General features: G+C 43.9%; 3 protein-coding genes across 3 annotated transcripts; all 3 read left to right on the top strand.

Annotated features, from left to right (window-relative positions):
• The first annotated feature begins 158 nt into the window (after positions 1–158).
• On the top strand, positions 159–9,579 carry LOC119196996 (sialic acid-binding Ig-like lectin 13). Its single transcript, XM_037452849.2, has 6 exons — positions 159–366; positions 738–1,142; positions 1,366–1,680; positions 7,569–7,844; positions 8,420–8,513; positions 8,613–9,579. Exons 1-6 carry the CDS (start codon positions 306–308, stop codon positions 8,719–8,721), a joined length of 1,260 nt encoding a protein of 419 aa, XP_037308746.2. The 5' UTR covers positions 159–305; the 3' UTR covers positions 8,722–9,579.
• A 3,367-nt stretch (positions 9,580–12,946) lies between these two features.
• Positions 12,947–17,099, top strand: LOC119196993 (sialic acid-binding Ig-like lectin 12). The gene is made up of 8 exons (XM_062565446.1): positions 12,947–13,192; positions 13,543–13,944; positions 14,173–14,487; positions 14,842–15,117; positions 15,205–15,261; positions 15,368–15,479; positions 15,919–15,985; positions 16,277–17,099. Exons 1-8 carry the CDS (start codon positions 13,132–13,134, stop codon positions 16,643–16,645), a joined length of 1,659 nt encoding a protein of 552 aa, XP_062421430.1. The 5' UTR covers positions 12,947–13,131; the 3' UTR covers positions 16,646–17,099.
• A 2,107-nt stretch (positions 17,100–19,206) lies between these two features.
• Positions 19,207–20,358, top strand: irgq2 (immunity-related GTPase family, q2). Its single transcript, XM_037452851.2, has one exon. The coding sequence runs from the start codon at positions 19,207–19,209 to the stop codon at positions 20,356–20,358; it is 1,152 nt and encodes a 383-aa protein (XP_037308748.2).
• The last annotated feature ends 1 nt before the right edge of the window (position 20,359 follows it).

The raw sequence follows: 20,359 nt of genomic DNA, 5'->3' as shown, positions 1-20,359 counted from the left end.
ACCTCCCAATATAAACATAAGATGTATTTCTTATACACATTAATTTATATATATATATGTAGCACCGCTTAGCAGTGTGAAGAGAAACTTCCCTTAAATGAGTTCTTCCGCAAAGAGGAACAAAGTCGAAGAAGAAGAGGAAGAGAGGAAGAGTGAGTTCAGAGACGAGATCAGCGTGGTGAGAAGAGAGCAGCAGAACCAGACCAAGAGACGTGAAACAAGCGGCACCGTACTTTAATGAGCACATTTAAACGTTTGTTCTTGTTAAAGGAAAAGAGACTGACTGTCTCCATCGTCCAATCAGGATGTTTGTTCTCATCTGTGCGACTCTGCTCTTCTCTGTGAGACGCATCACTGCTGCCACAGGTATGATCTTTATTATCATCTAGTTATGATGCCAACATTAAGACATAAGAGTCAATAGTTTGCTTTAATAAATGTCCTCAATGGAAGCATCTGTTAAGTCACTTTGCAACTATGGGACAAATATATATCTATATACGTATAGTTATATATTTTATAGAAATATTAAGTTGTTTTACAAAAGTCAAAATATGTGAAGAAATATTAATTCTGAACAAAAGCAGTGTTATAAAACAAAAACAGTTCAAATGTTGCCTTCTTTCACCATTTATTAAATATTATGAAGTATTATCAAGATTAAACACCTTTTTTCACTGTTTCTTTCTCACATCTTTTATTTAACCAAAATGTTTGTTTTCTCTTTTTATTAACAGATGGATCAGTAACCTGGTGTTCTCTTAGTGATAACTGTATCACCGTAAGAAAAGGTGATATAGTTGCACAGGCTGGACTCTGTGTGGTCATACCGTGTTCTTTCACCACTGCTCCTAGTTTTACAACCACACATCTGGAGTGGTACAAATGTGGACCATCAAATCAACCATGTGTGGATTCAAAGATGATATTCAACTCTGACAAGAGCAGCAAGGACGTTCAGGCTGGGTTTATGGGACGAGTTTCACTGCTGGAGCCTTATGAAGGTCTGAATAACTGCAGCATCATCATCAATGACCTCACTGAGTCAGACTCTGGATCATATCGGCTCAGAGTTAAGGATGTAAAAGATCGGAGTGTAAATGGAATGACATTCCAGCAAAAAGTCAACATCTCTGTTAAAGGTACGAAGAGCTTCAATACATATAATCATATAGTATTTATCACATATTCTGTATTTACAGTCTGAACGGAGCATGAAACGATGTTTTGCATTTGTCGACCTCTTTGGTCAAACAGTACAAACTGCATCAGTTCCTGATAGAAGTTCCACAAATGTTGCATTGAAGTGAGTGTTGAGCTTCAGGCTGCTCCCCTGAGTCCTCTCACTGACTGCTCTCCCTTCAGGTCTGACCCAGAAGCCCACAGTGAGGATTCCTCCTCTGACAGAGGGGCAGCAGAACACACTGAGCTGCACTGCTCCTGCTCTCTGCTCTGGATCGGATCCTGAGATCACCTGGACGTGGAGAGGAGCAGGAGAGAAGGACTCTCCCATCACAGGAAGCATCACTGCTGTGAAGACCGAGAACCTGACTTCTGTCACACGGAGACGCAGCTCTACTTTCACCTTTAACCCTTCAGCTGAACACCACGGCACCAATGTGACCTGTAAGGTCAGCTTCACCAACAACATCACTACAGAGGAGACGGTGATGGTGACCTGTGAGTATCACTGACCTTCATGCTCACCTTCACTCTGTGACGTCTAAAGGGTTTTCACACATGTAGAAGGTGATGTTGATGGTTTATCTAAATGTTCATTGGTTTTACCACATCAACGGTGCTCTTGTTAAATGTTGGGAAATCCGGTCCTTCACTTATTTCAAATGCTTCAAAATATATAAACTTTATTAGAAAGTGAAGAGATATTGTTCGATTTTCATGCTCCTTTTGTCAGGTATTGAAACACGGAACAGAGGGGTGAGTTTCAAATGCAGTTTTATTGTTGCAGCGATGCAGACGTCGAGAGGAAAGTAGGTTGTAAGACACAGGGTGGATGGAGAATCTTAACTGAAAGGCGAAGAGTCCTGCTTGCTCCGTGACGGATGAAGATGCCGATGGAGGTGGTGAACAGCTGATGATGACGAATGGAGTTTCAGGAAGGTATCTGGGAAGACACGGAAGTGAGCTCGGAGAGTCTGTAGTCATGGAATGACGAGATCAGACAACGGGTGAGTGATGCATGTTGGGTTATAAAGGAGTGCTGGTGATTAGGCTCAGGTGAAGGTGATTAGTAGTCAGGTGACCGGGATCGGGTGATTGAATGAGAGGGAGGAGAATGGGATTGAGTGGGAGGCGATGTTGAACGGGATGAGGGTGGAATCCTGACAGTACCCACTCTTCCCGAGGGGGCTCTTGACGCCAGCGAAGGATGCTGTCGGCGACGAGGTCTACCCCGACCTCTGGGTGCGGGATGATCCGGATGTTCCTCATGAAACAGAGAGGAGCGTCGGATCTAGGACGTCATCACGAAGTACCCAGCATCGTTCCTCAGGTCCGTAATCCTCCCAGTCGATGAGGTACTCCAGTCGGGGACCTCGCCGCCGAGAGTCCAAGATGGTCCGGATCCCATAGATGGGTTCATCCTCCACAGGCACCGGAGGAGGAGGTACATCCACCGAGGGGTCATCTGAGGGACAAGGGGAGACCGGTTCAATGAAGGGTTTTAACAGCGAAACATGAAATGAGGGAGATATACAATACTGTCGGGGTAGCTTGAGTCTGTAGGTGACTTCGTTCAACTGCCTCTCGATGGGGAATGGTCCAATGAACCGAGGATTCAGCTTACGACAGGGCAGTCTTAGTCGAATATTTCTAGTAGAGAGCCAAACCTTCTGTCCTGGTTGATAAATAGGAGTTTTTAGTCTTCGACGGTCAGCTTGTGCTTTGTGCCTTCTGACTGCCTGTTGGAGTTGAACGTGAGCCGAGTCCCATACCCCCTCGCTCTGATGGAACCAGAATTCGACAGCTGGAACCTCCGAGGGCTCACCAGACCAGGGGAAGAGAGGTGGCTGGTATCCTAGTATGCATTGAAATGGGGTGAGCCCGGTGGTGGTCTGTCGCAGGGAATTTTGGGCATATTCCGCCCAGGGGAGGTACTGGTTCCAGCTGTCCTGGTACTGGTGGTAGGTCCGCAGATATCGACCAATCTCTTGGATCTTGCGTTCAGTCTGGCCATTAGTCTGTGGATGGTATCCTGATGAAAGGCTGACAGTTACCCCGAGGAGCCGGAAGAAGGCACGCCATACTCTGGAGATGAACTGGGGTCCCCTGTCCGAGACAATGTCTTCTGGAATTCCGAAGTTCCGGAAGACATTATGGAAGAGGGCTTCTGCGGTCACGAGTGCAGTAGGGAGGCCAGCTAGCGGGATTAACTTGCAGCCCTTTGAGAAACGATCCACCACTACTAGTACACACGTGAAACCATCAGAAGGAGGATGGTCGGTCATGAAGTCGATTCCGATGCGGGACCATGGACGACGAGGAGGAATCGGTAGAGGCGATAATTTTCCCTCAGGCAGTCTCCTCGGGGTATTGACGATGGCACAGACTGAACATCCTTTGACGAACCTTGCGACGTCCTCCGAGATGGTGGGCCACCAGTACTGTTGACGGAGGAGCGAGAGGGTCCGCTTGCTACCCGGATGTCCAGTGCCCGGAACAGAGTGGGCCGAGTCCAGAAGGGGGGTTCTCAGGTGTTCAGGGACGAATGTGCTCCCGTCTGGCCCTCTCGGCGGAGCAGGATGGAGAAAGTTTTCCTGATTGATTTGGTCGTCAAGGTCCCAGAGGATCGGACTAATGAAGAGAGCTGTAGGGAGGATAGGAACCGGTTCGGCCTCGTCCGAGGAAGCATGATGGATTCGGGAGAGAGCATCTGCCCTGCAATTCTTACTTCCAGGGCGATATGATACCATGAAGTCGAAGCGGGTGAAGAAGAGAGCCCAGCGGGCTTGTCTTGGATTCAGTCTTTTAGTTTCACGAAGGTATTCGAGGTTTCTGTGGTCAGTAATTACCTCAAACTGGTGATTAGCCCCCTCCAGCCAGTGTCTCCATTCCTCAAGGGCTAGCTTGATGGCGAGTAGCTCACGGTTTCCAATATCATAATTCTGCTCCGCCGGGGCAAGTTTCCTGGAGTAGAAGGCGCATGGGTGGAGTATGGGGGGTTCGCCCTGCCGCTGAGACAGTACTGCTCCTACACCAGTAGATGAAGCATCAACTTCCACGATGAACGGCAGTTCTGGGTTGGGATGAGCTAAAACAGGTGCAGAGGAGAAAGAGTCCTTTAGTTGTTGGAATGCTTCCATGGCTGCGGGTGTCAAGGACAGGGACTTGGGCCGGCCCTTCAGAGCAGATGTGAGGGGAGAGCTGAGGTGACTGTAGTTTTGGATGAAACGTCTGTAGAAATTTGCAAATCCTAGGAAGCGCTGGAGTTCTTTAATGGTGGCTGGCATGGGCCAGTCCTGAATGGCGTCTACCTTCCTTGGGTCCATTTGGATTCCCTCTTGGCTGATGATGTATCCCAGGAACTGGACGGTTGAAGTGTGGAACTCGCACTTCTCCAATTTGAGGTATAGTTGGTGTTCTCGCAGCTTTCGTAGTACTTGAAGGACATGATTATGATGCTCAGATCTGGAAGAAGAATAGATTAGTATGTCGTCGATGTAAACAATGACAAACCGGTTGAGGAAGGGCCGGAGAACTTCGTTCATGTAGCTCTGGAAGACAGCAGGAGCGTTGGATAAGCCGAACGGCATTACCTGATACTCGTAGTGGCCTGAGGGGGTCACGAAGGCAGTCTTCCATTCATCGCCATGACGGATTCGTATCAGATTGTAGGCACTTCTCAAGTCTAGCTTGGAAAAGAGGCGGGCGCCACGTAGCTGTTCCAGAGCGGCAGGAACCAGAGGAAGGGGATAGCGGAATTTGATGGTTTGTGAATTCAGGTGACGATAGTCAATGCAGGGCCGCAAGCCCCCGTCCTTCTTAGCCACGAAGAAAAAGCTTGACGCGGCCGGGGAGATGGATGGACGTATGAACTCTTGCTGTAATGCCTCTGCCACATACTCCTCCATGGCCCGTTGTTCCGGGATGGACAAAGGATATATTCGGCCCTTAGGAAGTGTAGCTGCGGGTAGCAGGTCAATTGCACAGTCCCCTGGCCGATGAGGTGGTAACTTGGTTGCCAGTGCTTTACTGAAGACGTCCTGGAACGTCCAGTACTCCACTGGAATTTCACATTGGACGTGGGTCTGGGAGCCGGTTTCAACTGCAGATAACACAGGAACCACGGCCACTGCGGCCTCGGAGTCATCTGGCGAGGAAGAGGAAGAAGATATTTTCTTAACAGACTTCAAACAGGAATGGTGACATCCATTACCCCATCGGAGGATTTCGCCGGTTTTCCAGCGGAGTACGGGTTGATGTTGGATCAACCAGGGTCGTCCCAGGATGAGTTCAGCGGTAGACTCCTCCAGCACCATAAAGGAAATTTTCTCAGAATGCAGACATCCTATTTGAAGAGTGATTACGGGGGAGCAGTAACGGATACGACCTCGGCCTAGCGGTTTGCCTTGGATGGTGTTAAGAGAGATCGTGATCTAGTCGTTTTCTCCTGAGATTCATCTTCTGAAGGCAGGTGAAGGAGATGAAGTTCCCCGCGGAGCCTGAATCGATGAGGGCTTGCGCTGGAAAACACAGTTTACGGGTTAGGAGATGTACTCGGGTTTTCACTAGATGTTCTACTTGAGGGGCTACAGTAATTGAACTCACTGCTAGGCGCGGAGGTCGAACGGGGCAGTTGCTGAGCATATGCTGGTCAGAAGCACAGTATAGACAGTGTAGCGGCTAAGCCGAACTTGAAGCCACTGAGGGGCTGCGTAGACAGGCTAAAAGTTGCGTTTGACGCGCTGGCCACCTCGTCACCACCTGTTTCGTTCTGCACAATAAACCCGCTCACCCCTTTGATTTTTTGCTTGAATATTTGGTTTATTTGTCAGACTGTGGAGTCCATATAGCTGTCACCCATAACCACGTACTTGTGACGGAGCCCGGAGCGGTCGAAAACTGTGTGCTCCTCCGTCTCGCAACACCTGCCACCTGGCTGAAAGTGCACACCTAATAAGGCAAGTGCACCATGGTGACACCTGCTGGCCCAATTCAGTATCTTCCACCCAATATCAATTAAAACTGGCTCCTACAGACAGAGATGTTGTTGCATTCGTCGAAGGCGCTCAGAAGGGGAGAGATGAGAGGCGTCGACTTCCATAGGAATTGGTGCCGGAGGAGAGGCCGGGGAGGAGTCTGTTGCCGGCAGCGGGGGAGGTCTCATGTGTGTGGGCCGATCGCAAGCAGTGAGTAGTTGTGCAACTCGAATGGTTTTCTGGATGAGATTTTCGATGCCCATGACATCATCATACACCACAATCAGCTGACGAACCGTCGGGTTTCACCCCTGGCGGAATGCCGTGATTAACGCGGGCTCGTTCCATCCACTAGCTGCGGCGAGGGTGCGGAAGCGAAGAGCGTAGGCGTTCACGGAAGAATTCCCTTGTTGAAGTTGGAACAATTGATCGTGAACAGATAATGAAGCCACTGTTTGGCCAAACACCTCTTTAAAGTGACGGAGAAAATCAGGGAGAGATTTAATTACCGGAGAATCGGATTGCCACAAGGCTTGAGCCCATTGAAGAGCGGGGCCGGACAACAGTGATATGAGGAAGGCCACCCGAGCAGGATCGCCACTGAATTGATGTTCATTCATGGTGAAGTATAGAGATGTTTGTAAGAGAAACCCACTGCAACCCTCCACCTCACCGGAGTAGGGCGCGGGCCGGGCCATGGGACTCGAAGAGGCAGAGAACAAAGCTGCGGGTGTACGCGGGAGAGACTCCGCTGCAAGAGGAGCTGAAGCCGGGGGAATTGGTAGCGGTGGATCCTCTCGTGCATCCGTAGAGCGTTGCATATTGCGGTCTGATCTTCTGTCAGGTATTGAAACACGGAACAGAGGGGTGAGTTTCAAATGCAGTTTTATTGTTGCAGCGATGCAGACGTCGAGAGGAAAGTAGGTTGTAAGACACAGGGTGGATGGAGAATCTTAACTGAAAGTGCGAAGAGTCCTGCTTGCTCCGTGACGGATGAAGATGCCGATGGAGGTGGTGAACAGCTGATGATGACGAATGGAGTTTCAGGAAGGTATCTGGGAAGACACGGAAGTGAGCTCGGAGAGTCTGTAGTCATGGAATGACGAGATCAGACAACGGGTGAGTGATGCATGTTGGGTTATAAAGGAGTGCTGGTGATTAGGCTCAAGTGAAGGTGATTAGTAGTCAGGTGACCGGGATCGGGTGATTGAATGAGAGGGAGGAGAATGGGATTGAGTGGGAGGCGATGTTGAACGGGATGAGGGTGGAATCCTGACACCTTTCTTCAATTTTTTTAGATTTTAATGGACCTTTTGTTCTTACTTTTTTGGCTTCAACCAACATAATGGTTTATTAAAAAAAAGGTTGTGTCACAAATTCTAAAAGTTAGTGTAAAATGTTTTCCTGAAGATATGAAGAAACCTTTGATCAGCGGAAACACAGCGGTTAAAGAAGGAGATGTTCTCAATCTGACCTGCAGTGCAGATTGTTTCCCTCCATCTCATGTCACATGGACTAAACTGATTTTCAACGAACACCTGCCAATCAAAAATGTCCTGCAGGACGTCAGTGGAACAGCAACTGTTCTCATCCCTAATGTGACAGCAGAGTATTCTGGTCAGTACGTCTGTACAGCGGAGCAATGGATCACTAATGTGACTACAGCTGCTGAAGTAACCGTGACGTGTAACTAGGCTGCAGTCTGAAGGACCTTCATGTGCTTTTACTTTACGGTTTGCTATTTTTCCAAATTTCTTAAGTAGCTCTACATGCGAGGTTCAGTGGAGGGTTCTCACCTTTGTGTGTCTGTGTGTGTGTCAGTGAGTGTTTTACTTTAGCCACCATCACATGGCCGCTGCTGGAGACTCATACGTTATTCTCTCATCACCACACTGTCACTGTAACACTGATGTTGAGTATTTCAGCAGCAAAGAAGTGTGGAAGTGAAATAAACATTACGCATTATAACCCTCAGGGAAGCAGAACGGTGAAAACAGAGATAATTTAGACTATTGTTGGATTTAATACAATTTGTTGAGCTGATGTTTTGAAAATGTAAACTATCATCAAATAATTAATTCCTACGGCCTTCAGCTTTAATAGAAATCCCACCATCTGCTGTGATTGAATGTTTTTGAGTTAATCCATTGCAGTGATACATTTACCTCATTTTTAGTGTTTATCATTAACAGCTAACACCTGTTGAATGTGCACAGCTTTTTCAATAACACTAATCGACATGATGTCATTGGTAATATTAGATCTACATGGACCATGTGCAGAGCTTCCCTGGATGGTGATCGCTGTCATTTCTCTCATTGTGAACATCATCATGATCCTCTTGATGTTTCTTTGGTACGTCCCTACTTCATCATGTGATGCTTTGATCACTCCGTCGATGCAGCAGAGACCTTGAGACAACACGTCATGTGTCACTCTTTCTTCTCTCCAAAGGAACACGAGGAAAAAAGTGAAGCCAAACCAAGAGGACAGAACTTACATGTCACTGAAGAAAACCGACCAATCCTCAGAGTATGATGTCATCGCTCGACCTCTGAACTAAGAAGCCTCAGCTTCCACTGAGGGATCAACAAGATGGTTCTTCCATTCCTCCCTTCAACGTGTCTGAAGGTTCATGAATATGGTTCCTAGACTTCTTTTAACTTTACTGTAACCTGTATCCCACTTTGGACAGTGTTATTATTTTATTGGTTTACATTTCACGAACCAATGAGCATTTAAATTGCAGCGATGTTTATAAGATAATAAAGATTTGTTTTACCTAATACAACTACTATTTCTGCTATTTAGAACTTTGAATATTTTTTCCAAATGATATTGAACTTAAGGTATTAGAGTAAATGGCACATTTGTTACTTATAAAAACATAAAGAGCCTATAAAACAGTTAATATTAAAGTACTATTATAACACATGACTATAAATAATCGTTGTTCAAACATTGTAGTTTCTGGTTTTCCTTAATTGGCGAGTTGATTGATCATGTCAGTGGAAGTGCTTTTCAAACTTAGAACTTGAATTTAATTTTGACCACATGTTTGATTTCTGTTGTCATTTACTTTAAATCATGACCAATACAACATTAATTAACTTTAGAGATGTTTGGGTATCAATGTTTAAATGGCCTACAAATAAGGTGATCAGAATTGGTGATTATCTCTGCTTTAATCTATTTTTTGAAAAGTACGCCTGCATGTTGCTTCTATATGTTTAGTTGCTATTTAAATCCTAAAAATACAAATTTATTTTTAATTGCTGGTTTATTTTGATGTATATCTACTTTCTTAAAGCCTTTCACTGTTCTAGTACATTACTATTATATAATAGTATTTATTTGTCTCTTTTCTACATGTTTTTCACATAAACCTGTCCCTGCTTTTAATAATAAACAATGTTAGCTTTTCACTGTCAGTTTTCATTACGCATTCAACCAAAAGGTAATCTTCAATGATGTATTTTGCTTAATTTTTCCTTTTATTCAACTCATAAAAAGAGGGAAATGGATTTTTTTTAACATGCTCATATCAGAGACAGGAATTCAATTATTATTCACTATATTTTAGAAAAATACCAACATCCATATAATTATCAGGTGTTTATTTACAATGGTACATAGAGAGAGGGAGGTAGGGCACAAGGATGGAACATGAGAGGAGACAGGAGACCTTGTGAAGAAGTAAAGAGGAAAAACACCTCAGTTTCCAGTATGTGTTGTTTTTATTGCCAACAAGGAACTGATAGTGTGCTAACATGCTAGTATGATGTTATAAAGGTTTTAGATGGTGGACATCAACATGCTAGCATTATATTTTAAGTAAGTTAGAACGCTGACGTTGGCATTTAGCTTAAATAATGTAGCAACGGCTGTAGTGTCTTAATCTTGTTTTAATATTTCATTTAAAGTTTAAAGAGCAAAGTAACTCAAAGAATACGGTGAACAATCCGAAGATAAAAAGTCTTTAGAGTCCATATGAAATATAATTGTTTTATTTACATTTGTCAGTATTGTTATGTTATTGATAAACAGCAATCTTTGATTAAAGTAGAAAAAAATAAAACAATTGTTATTGAGCTTTTTGATTGATCATTAACTTCCCTTTAACTTCCATTTGTTCCAAGAATCCACTTGGCTTTTTTTAAACACAAAACATGTTTATGTTTTATGTTTTCAACAAAAACAACCTTTTCCACTCTGGTACATTCAGTACTTTGATGGATTCTGTTGTGAGTCTTCACCTTGTAGAGAAGGGTGTCAAAAATATCCGCCGGATGACTTTGGTAAGTGTAAAAATGACAGAAAGACCTAAATTGCATTTGTATAAAAGTAGGTGCTATACTTTAAAAGTCCACTGGGGGTCGCACTCTGTGAGGGAGAGATCATTGAGACTCGACGGCAGCGTTCCTGCAGGCAGCAGCATGTGTGTTAGCAGCAGTAGTTGAATCCATGTACACAGCGATACTCATCGGTTCGCTGTTTGATGGAATGTAGTTTATAATACAGGTAATAATGGAGCTAATAATATAGTTAATCATATTGTTTAATCAAAGTGGTTTGTGTCGCACACTCGCTGCTCTTGGTTCTGATATTTATTGTCCACATATTGTGTTGCTTCAGTCAACGCACAGCAGAGACCGTTTAAGGAGACGCAGAGTAAACGTGATCATCTGCGTGTATTCAACTATTGCTTATGCGTCTTGTGTCGACGGACTCGTTTCAATTCATGGTTCAAAAAGGCTTGGGGCGTGTTGCAAAGCAGTTCACCGTCAGAACACTAGGTGGAATTTTTTGTTGTTGTTAAAGACGACCTGGAGAGTGACGCCTTTGTGTGTGGAAGTGTTAGGGTTTTAAGTAGAAGTGCGCTCCTAGCGGTGGGAAGTATATTACATGTAGTAATGTTTAGTGTAGAATTGTAGTGAATTCAGCCGAACAACTTCTCTCGTTCTGGTAGATTTATTTGTCAGATCACAGGTCAAGTATCAGCGCTGCGTTTGCAAAGGCAGGAGCAGTTCTGTCAGAAGAACAACTCACTAACATCAGGAAGAACATCATGTTTTATAACCCTTATAAGACAGAAAAAGGAAAGATTTCTATTGGCCCTAAACTGGTGTTGAGGGGGAGCAGGTTCTTCCCCCACCACACAAGACCCAGTCACATACGATTTAAGGGTCTTCTAATCGTGATGTAAACAAAACGACCAAAGTCAGCAGGTGAGAAATATGCTGCGCGTGGCTTCTTCTCCATTTCAGCATCAGTAAATCTGTGATCGATAGCGGGGTCTACTTAAAAAAGGCGTGGACGTGCACTTCCCAGCTATGTGCACCTGAATCGACTTGGCGCCGCCTTCTCAGCCCGACTCGGCCCCGACTCGGCAAACGTGCAACCGATTAGGCCGCGACGAGCGGGTCACACTAAGTCAAGCGGCGCTTAATCACTTAGCCTTGATTTCTTTATTCTACTTTTGTGCAATACCCCCCTGCTGTAATCATGACGTCGATACATCTAGACACACAAGGAGCGTCATGTATTGGTTCAGGCACTCTATAAGCCAGCGGTATGTTTTAAAAGTATCGTTTTAGCACTTGTATCAGGAAAACGGCTAACGATACTCATCCATAGTGGATAATTGTAAACATCAAATTGCGCAAATTGAATGTAGGGGAAACAGTTAGTATACCTTTTGGAATTCTCATTGTTAGGTTAAATATTTTCAGACAGAGACACGCGTCCCCGTCCTCCAATCAGAGGGCTGGCGGTTTGATCCCAGGCCCGGCTAACCCGCACGGTGATGAGTCCGTCGGCAAGACACTTAATCCCAGCATTGCTCTTCTAGCTGTGACTGCAGTGTGTGAATGTTAGTTACTACCACTAGTACCACATTTACAACTGTAACTAGTACTAAATCTTATATTTATATATCTTATATTACTACAAAAATGTATTTTTTAATTCTCAGCTTTTCCTATTTCTATTTTTTCAGCAATGTTTTGAAATTAATTTCAGCTTTTTGCATTCCAACGCATTTTCAGCGTTTTCAATTTTTTCTTGGAATCAAAGGATTTCAGACTACATTCCGTAATTTTTACAGATTCTGTTGTGAGTCTTCAATCTGTAGAGAATAGAGGCTGATGAGGACAAACAAGTAGCCATTTAGCAGCGAAATAAAGTCATGGTCGTAATCTACTGTCTCAACATGTCGATGTTTAAATGAGTCATCACTTCAGAGACATTTCTGAGAACACAACTCATGGAAGTTGCCCAATAAATTATTCAACTATTAATAAACACAAATATAGATATTCCTGCAGTTAAAACAAAAATGTTAAGATGCACTTTAAAGCCTAAATATATTATTATCATTATAAAACCATCACTCACATGCACCCTGCCCCCACTGTGCACATGCATGTGTTAGATTGTGCGTTGCTGTGTAGAAGTAGAGGTGCTAGATTAACTATTGGTTTCTTAAGCTGTCACATTTTATCAAACACACATGGTACTTCTCCTTTTTACTGTTCTTTTAATTCATTTTTCAGTGTCAAAGTTGCACATTATCAAAATGATTTTTATTATGAATAGATAGTATAATATGTACATTAGTGGTTTGTCTATTATTTCATTTTGTGAGACAATAAGTCCAAAGAAAACAGCGTGAAATTATTATTGTCTAGTGAACAAACTGCAGTAGAATAAAGATTTAGTGTGTGAAGAGAAACTTCCCTTAAATGAGTTGTTCCGCAAAGAGGAACAAAGTCAAAGAAGAAGAGGAAGAGGAAGAGAGGAAGAGAGGAAGAGTGAGTTCAGAGACGCTGGGCAGAGATCAGCGTGGTGAGAAGAGAGCAGCAGAACCAGACCAAGAGACGTGAAACAAGCGGCACCGTACTTAAATGAGCACATTTAAACGTTTGTTCTTGTTAAAGGAAAAGAGACTGACTGTCTCCATCGTCCAATCAGGATGTTTGTTCTCATCTGTGCGACTCTGCTCTTCTCTGTGAGACGCATCACTGCTGCCACAGGTACGATCTTTATTATCATCTAGTTATGATGCCAACATTAAGACATAAGAGTCAATAGTTTGTTTGTATATATGTATATATATGTAGTTATTTATTTATAGAAATATTAACTTGTTTTCAAAAAGTTAATATATGTGAAGAAATATTTATTCTGAAAAAAGCAGTGTTATAAAACAAAAACATTGCAAATATTGCCTTCTCTCACCATTAATTAAATATTATCAAGTATTATCAAGATTAAACATCTATTTTCACTGTTTGTTTCTCACATCTTTTATTTATCTCAAATGGTCGGTTATTATATTAAAATTACCCAAATCCCTTTTTTTTCTCTCTGTTTGTATTAACAGGTGGATCAACAACCTGGTGTATTAAAGATTACTGTATCACCGTCAGAGAAGGAGAAATAGAAGCAGAGGCTGGACTCTGTGTGGTCATACCGTGTTCTTTCACCACTGATCCTACTTTCACACCCAAACATCTGCTGTGGTACAAATGTGGACCATTTGAAAGAAGATGTGTGAATTCAAACATGATATTCCACTCCAACAAGAGCAGCAAGGACGTTCAGGCTGGGTTTATGGGACGAGTTTCACTGCTGGAGCCTTATGAGGGTCTGAATAACTGCAGCATCATCATCAATGACCTCACTGAGTCAGACTCTGGATCATATCGGCTCAGAGTTAAAGGTGCAATTGATGGGAGAGAAAATGGAGTAACATTCAAGCAAAAAGTTAACATCTCTGTCAAAGGTTCGTAGGGTTTCAATACATTTATTCATATAATCTAATATTCATCACATATTGTGTATTTACAGTCTGAACGGTGCATGAAACGATGTTTTGCATTTGTCGACCTCTTTGGTCAAACAGTACAAACTGCATCAGTTCCTGATAGAAGTTCCACAAATGTTGCATTGAAGTGAGTGTTGAGCTTCAGGCTGCTCCCCTGAGTCCTCTCACTGACTGCTCTCCCTTCAGGTCTGACCCAGAAGCCCACAGTGGGGATTCCTCCTCTGACAGAGGGGCAGCAGACCACACTGAGCTGCACTGCTCCTGCTCTCTGCTCTGGATCGGATCCTGAGATCACCTGGACGTGGAGAGGAGCAGGAGAGAAGGACTCTCCCATCACAGGAAGCATCACTGCTGTGAAGACCCAGAACCTGACTTCTGTCACACGGAGACGCAGCTCAACTTTGACCTTTAACCCTTCAGCTGAACACCACGGCACCAATGTGACCTGTAAGGTCAGCTTCACCAACAACATCACTACAGAGGAGACAGTGATGGTGACCTGTGAGTATCACTGACCTTCATGCTCACCTTCACTCTGTGACATCTAAAGGGTTTTCCACATGTAGAAGGTGTTGTTGATGGTTTATCTAAATGTTCATTGGTTTTACCACATCAACGGTGCTCTTGTTAAATGTTGGGAAATCCGGTCCTTCACTTATTTCAAATGCTTCAAAATATATAAACTTTATTAGAAAGTGAAGAGATATTGTTCGATTTTCATGCTCCTTTCTTCAATATTTTAGATTTTAATGGACCTTTTGTTCTTACTTTTTTGGCTTCAACCAACATAATGGTTTATTAAAAAAAATGTTGTGTCACAAATTCTAAAAGTTTGTGTAAAATGTTTTCCTGAAGATATGAAGAAACCTTTGATCAGCGGAAACACAGCGGTTAAAGAAGGAGATGTTTTCAATCTGACCTGCAGTGCAGATAGTTTCCCTCCATCTCGTGTCACATGGACTAAACTTTTTTTCAACGAAAGCCTGCCAATCAAAAATGTCCTGCACAACGTCAGTGGAACAGCAACACTTCTCATCCATAATGTGACAGCAGAGTATTCTGGTCAGTACGTCTGTACAGCGGAGCAACGGATCACTAATGTGACTACAGCTGCTGAAGTAACCGTGACGTGTAAGTAGGCTGCAGTCTGAAGGATCTTAAAGTGCTTTTACTTTACGGTTTGCTTTGTTCTTGAGTTTTTTTTCTTTCTTTTTGCAGTTGTTCCAAAGTTCAGCAACCAGTGCAGCACCGTGGAAGCAGAGAAGAACCTCAAAGGCACGACATGACTTTTTAAATTCATAATCTTTCCAAATATTTTTTAACATCAAGGAGCAGCAGTACATTGTTGTTTACTTACTTAATGTGTTCCTCTCCATTACAGATCTGCTTTATTCATTTTTCATCAGCTTCACAAACCCACACGTCCTCATTGCGTTTTTGATGGGGATTCTCCTTTCAGCAACCATCTGCTGTTTGGCCCTAAAATGCTGCAGGTACTTTTTATTTACTTGCATTACTGTTCTTCATTTTGACATGAATTGCTGTCCTTTCCTTCATCAATTTCTTAATTTGTTTCATAAAGATGAATTTAGCAATTCTGAATTGTGCCGTTTTACTTTTGAGGGAATTTGAAGTGATCACAAGAAATAGAGAGATCATAATGAGACTAAATGAAAAGACATTTCACTTTCTTTGACCATAAATGTTCTTCTATGAAGTGACTTTATTTACTGTCCTATATTTAAGTTATAAATTATATAACAAACGATCCTGGTAAGTTGGTTACAGTAAATTACTGAAGTTATGATTACCTTAAATAGAGGTTATAATGAAGTTTAGTTTATTAGTCGTGGGCTCATACAATTGAAGATTAATTAAATTAAGGACTTTGGTAAAAAAAAAGTAATGTTTGTTCACATTTTTTCTCCCCAGAAAAAAAAAAAAAAAGAACTCTGGTGGAATGGATCTGCAGATCGTGACCACTCAAGTGGTTCCACTGGTATTTATATTAACGCACACAATTTATGTACAATATCTTAGTTAAATGTGGCTTAATTGTTGGCTCAAAGGTCAGTCCTGATCAGACATGCATTAGCATTGTTTTTCTTTCTTTTCTCTCACTTTAAAAACAATCCTGATCCTTTCAACGGCTCACAGATGATAGAAGTTCAGTGTTTTAGGCTGAATTTCACACCTCACAGGTTTAGGTAAAGAACAGTTGTTGCCTGGATGCAGGGGCTTCATGTGTTTCTATGCAAATGATTCCTTATTCCTGAATTTCACCCGACAGATGGATCCTAATCAAGCAGCGGACAGCGACGGGACCCACGGCCCAGAAGGTGATGTGCAGCCGAGAGAGGTGGAGTACTCGGACATCGACTTTTCCTTGGTGAAACGAAAGAGTGTCGGAGGGGCCGAGGGTACGCAGGAGACCCCAGATACAGAGTACGCTGAGATCAACAACAAGGGAACGGAGGAGAGGCAAAGCGACGGTGCTGAGGACAGTGAAATGATGGAGGGCCGGGAAGAGGAGGGTGAGAAGGAGGAAGAGGAGGCCATAGGGGGAGATGAGGAGACAGAAGAGTGTGTGCTGAAGGAGGAGGGTGGAGGTGAGGATGATGCGGTTTACTCTAATGTCCATGAAGTGATGGTGGAGTGACTTCTTTTCTTAAAATGGCGTTTCATTAAACGTGACGGGGTCGATATGGTGCAGAAATGCATGTTTTAGATGTGATGCTGAGTGTTTGTGAGTGAGGTGGATTTCCTTTTCCAGAAAGTGCAAAAGACACATAAAATATCACATTGTATTTAATAAGTGCTTTTTAAAGAGACATAAATATCTAAAAACATGCTTAGTAGAAATAGTCCAATAAGCAGGAAGGACAGACAGGTTGCAGCAGCAGGGAAATGCAGCTCATTTTGTACCAAAGTGCCCTTTGTTATGAACTCTTAGCTGTGGCTCATGAAGTGAAGCGACTGAGTGAGCAGGTAAGGCACTGCAGCCCAAATACTGCTCTCATTTTATGATTAAAGTTTGTTAGAATGCAGTCTATTGATATGAAATATTCAAACCTGATGCCTAGATGTAGATGTATTTGCACAGAAATAAAAGCTCATCCAGCAATGAAAATGTTGTCGGTTTCTTTAATTTATTTCACTCATTCTTCAGAGAGAAGAAATAAACAATGGATTACAATATAAAATCAATAAGTAGCCCAATGTGAGAGCAGGAAGTTAACAGAGGGACTGACAAACACTAATGCTATATTTGAGCATATCATGAACAAATGCAGAAGCTCTTTCTGAGAGGCTGAAAAGGAGGAACATATTCTGTGTGTCTATTAAAAGATTCATCAGTGACACAAGATGCACCCGAACACGACCAGTTTCTGTCCCTATTCATTATGCTACAGTCATAGAGGTCATCTCTTTGACCTTTTTGTTCAGTTCACTGTCATGAAAGTGGGGAACAAATGTCCTTCATTATTCAGGGTTGAAGGTTGAAGGTGCATATTGTGATTCTGTAAGGTTTTAACTGCATGAAGACAATACTTTGCATTGATGTTGTTTGCACAAAGAGGAAACAGATAAAAGATAACTGAGGGGGAGAGTGTGTTTAGAGCTGAGTCACATGACCAACATCATTCTCAGAAAAAAGAACAGAATAAAGAGAACCAGCTCAAACTGTTCCTCTTTCTTATTAGGAGGTCTTTTCCTACAAAACCAATCACATGTGATCCACATCATTTTGAGTCTTTAGTGAAGTATGTAACCATTTCAGATATACTCACAATAATACAAAGAATTCAATGCAAAAAGATCTATGTTTAGGACTTTCTAAAGCCATTAACAATTTAGAGGTACTTTGCACCTTTGCCTCAGCAAAACATGATCAATAGATTTACATCCACTGGAAATCTGCCTTATTATTTTTAATATTTGGAGGTCAAGACTCTTTTTCAAAAAAACTTACATACTGAAAACTAGAGTTTGCAACTCTTCTGCTTTCAAAAAGACAGGAAATCATTGTGTAAGAGGATGTGAGGCTAAAATAGCACCCCAAACTTCGGACAGGTGTTAGATTTTTTTTTGCATTCTGAGTTCCTCAAAATTAGAAACAGAAGAATGCAAAGCTGTGCAGCTTTGCTAGAGGATCACATGCAGTAGCTGTGAATGCTTGTACGAACACGTTGTTCCTCTTTATGGTAAAAGGAGTTTGCAGGAAATCATATCATTGTCTCAAAGTCTCTCATTGTTTCACAGCATTTCCAGATGTTTCTTACTCTTTTTTTTCTGTATATTTCATTTTTTATTTTTTAAATTAGATGTTGGTAAGAATAAATTGGTAAAAGCTTTAAGTTTCATTTTTGTGAGGATATTTTTTCATTTTCCACTGTTGAAATTGGAGAAATACACAACCTCAACGAGAGCGATGCTACTTCCCTCAACTTGGAAGTTGCATCATTGTGTGTTTGACAACGAGGCCCCTTACCTCGTCACAGTGGACAGTGAGGGAAACTCAGGTGTGAAGTAGTAAACATTCCTGAAGGTACTACGAGGTTACATTGACACATAATTGCATCCTTTCTTGTCCGGATCTTAGCCGACCTGTGATGATTATTACAGCGTTGAAAATGTATCTTCACCTCACATGAATTATGCTTGAATGTCCTTGTGCATGGAAGCAAAGAGCTTTACATTTACACACAACGGGTGCTTTAAGTGCCTCTGGATTAAGGCTGAGCTGACAGGATTAGAACGTTCCACCGGGCCGGACACCTTTAAATAGATCAACCCGACGCTGCTGCTCATCCAGAACGAATCCTTCGACCTCCAGAGCCGCCGGTGAGTACCTGCAGTGTCGTGTTGGACTGGAGCAACATCCATGAAGGACTTTTGTTTAAATTTTGATTACTTTAATCCAGCACAAATCCCATTGGACAAAGCGTGTATGAACATTATCAGTAGTGAAAGGGCGGGTTTCCAGGTAAACAAAAAATGTAATTGGCTTTAAAATGTATTCTGGGATTGTGTTGCAAGTTTACATTTGAAAATCTTTTGCTTTAATCTACTTTTATTGACATGTTAAATGTCATGTTGTTACAATAACCATTGAGGTAAACTACATCATGATTAATGCTCTGTTTGCAGTCATCCTATTCACATGATATTTATGCTCGTGTTAAGACATCTTACTGCAATCTCTGTCCTTTCACAGAAATGGCGGATGTTTTCCGGAGCCTGAACCTCCTTGGGACCCTCAAAGAGTCCATGGACCACAATAAGTTATCCGACATCAAGGATGCAGTGGAGGATCTTCTGATCAGTAGGATCAACCTGGCTGTGATGGGGGAGCGCGGAGACGAGAAGGCCACCTTCATCAACTCCCTCCATGGCCTCAGCTCCGGGGACGACGGAGCAGCTCCGTCTCGGCCCCCTGTTTCCCCGGAGGAGGTGGCGAGCTTCCCCAACCCCAAACACCCCGTCTTTCGCCTGTGGGACCTCCCGGCTGCCCCGTCCACCTCCCCCTTCGAACCCGAGGGATACATGGACAGGGTCAAGTTTGCCCGCTACAACGCCGTCTTCATCACCTTCAACCGGGCGCTCCCACCCAACAGCGTGCGGGTGTTTCTCGAGGCCCGCTCGCAACAGCGGCAGACGGTGTACTTCGTGCTCTTGGCTTCGGCAGGAAGCACCGAAGAGCAACTGGAAGGGCGGAGGAAAGCCGGTTTGGAGGTGCTGACTTCGCAGGGCGTGGCGGCCCCGCCTCAGGTCTACCGGGTGCGACCCTCCGCCCTGGAGAAGTTGGACTTCCCCGGCCTGTTGGAGGACCTGGGACGAGACCTCCCGGAGATACGGGCCCACGCGCTTCTCCTGGCTCTGCCGGCACTCACCTCCACCCTGGTCGCTCGGAAGAAGGAGGCCTTCAGCGCGCTGGTGTGGGCGGCGGCCTCGCTGTCCGCCGGGGCGGCGGCGGCCGTCCCCGTCCCCTTCGTGGCCTCGGTGGTGGACTGCGGTGTGGCGGCGCGGGTTCTGAGCAAAGCGCAGCTCTCCCTGTGCCTGGACGAAGGGTCGGTCGAGCGACTGGCTCGCCAGCGAGGGGCGGAACCGTCGCGGCTCAAGGGGCTGCGGACCTGCGTTCTGTCGGCGGGGGTCACCAAAGGGGAGGTGAGAGCGCGGCTGGCGGCGGCAGAAAGGGACTTGGCCGCGGTTTCGGTTCCGTCGAAGCTGGCGGAGATGGCGATGCCCAGGCACGCCCGCTCGGCCGGCCGCTCCTTTGCTGCCATGCTGCAGGCGCTGAACGCCGCCATCGACGAGATGGCGGCGGACGCTCAGAAGATCGTAGCCGCTGCTCTCGGGGAGGGAAAGTGAA

Source organism: Pungitius pungitius, chromosome 11 (assembly GCF_949316345.1).
Source record: "Pungitius pungitius chromosome 11, fPunPun2.1, whole genome shotgun sequence".
NCBI classification, from domain to species: Eukaryota; Metazoa; Chordata; class Actinopteri; order Perciformes; family Gasterosteidae; genus Pungitius; species Pungitius pungitius.
This window is presented reverse-complemented; position numbering and strand designations above follow the sequence as displayed.

Excerpts from the sequence above, each read along its gene's own strand:
- irgq2 (XM_037452851.2), top strand. The coding sequence starts at position 19,207 with ATGGCGGATGTTTTCCGGAGCCTGAACCTCCTTGGGACCCTCAAAGAG.
- LOC119196993 (XM_062565446.1), top strand. The coding sequence starts at position 13,132 with ATGTTTGTTCTCATCTGTGCGACTCTGCTCTTCTCTGTGAGACGCATC. Across the intron at positions 15,480-15,918 it reads TTGGCCCTAAAATGCTGCAG|AAAAAAAAAAAAAAAGAACT; the intron begins GTACTTTTTATT and ends TTTTCTCCCCAG. Across the intron at positions 15,986-16,276 it reads CCACTCAAGTGGTTCCACTG|ATGGATCCTAATCAAGCAGC; the intron begins GTATTTATATTA and ends TTCACCCGACAG.
- LOC119196996 (XM_037452849.2), top strand. The coding sequence starts at position 306 with ATGTTTGTTCTCATCTGTGCGACTCTGCTCTTCTCTGTGAGACGCATC. Across the intron at positions 1,143-1,365 it reads AGTCAACATCTCTGTTAAAG|GTCTGACCCAGAAGCCCACA; the intron begins GTACGAAGAGCT and ends CTCTCCCTTCAG. Across the intron at positions 8,514-8,612 it reads ATCCTCTTGATGTTTCTTTG|GAACACGAGGAAAAAAGTGA; the intron begins GTACGTCCCTAC and ends TTCTCTCCAAAG.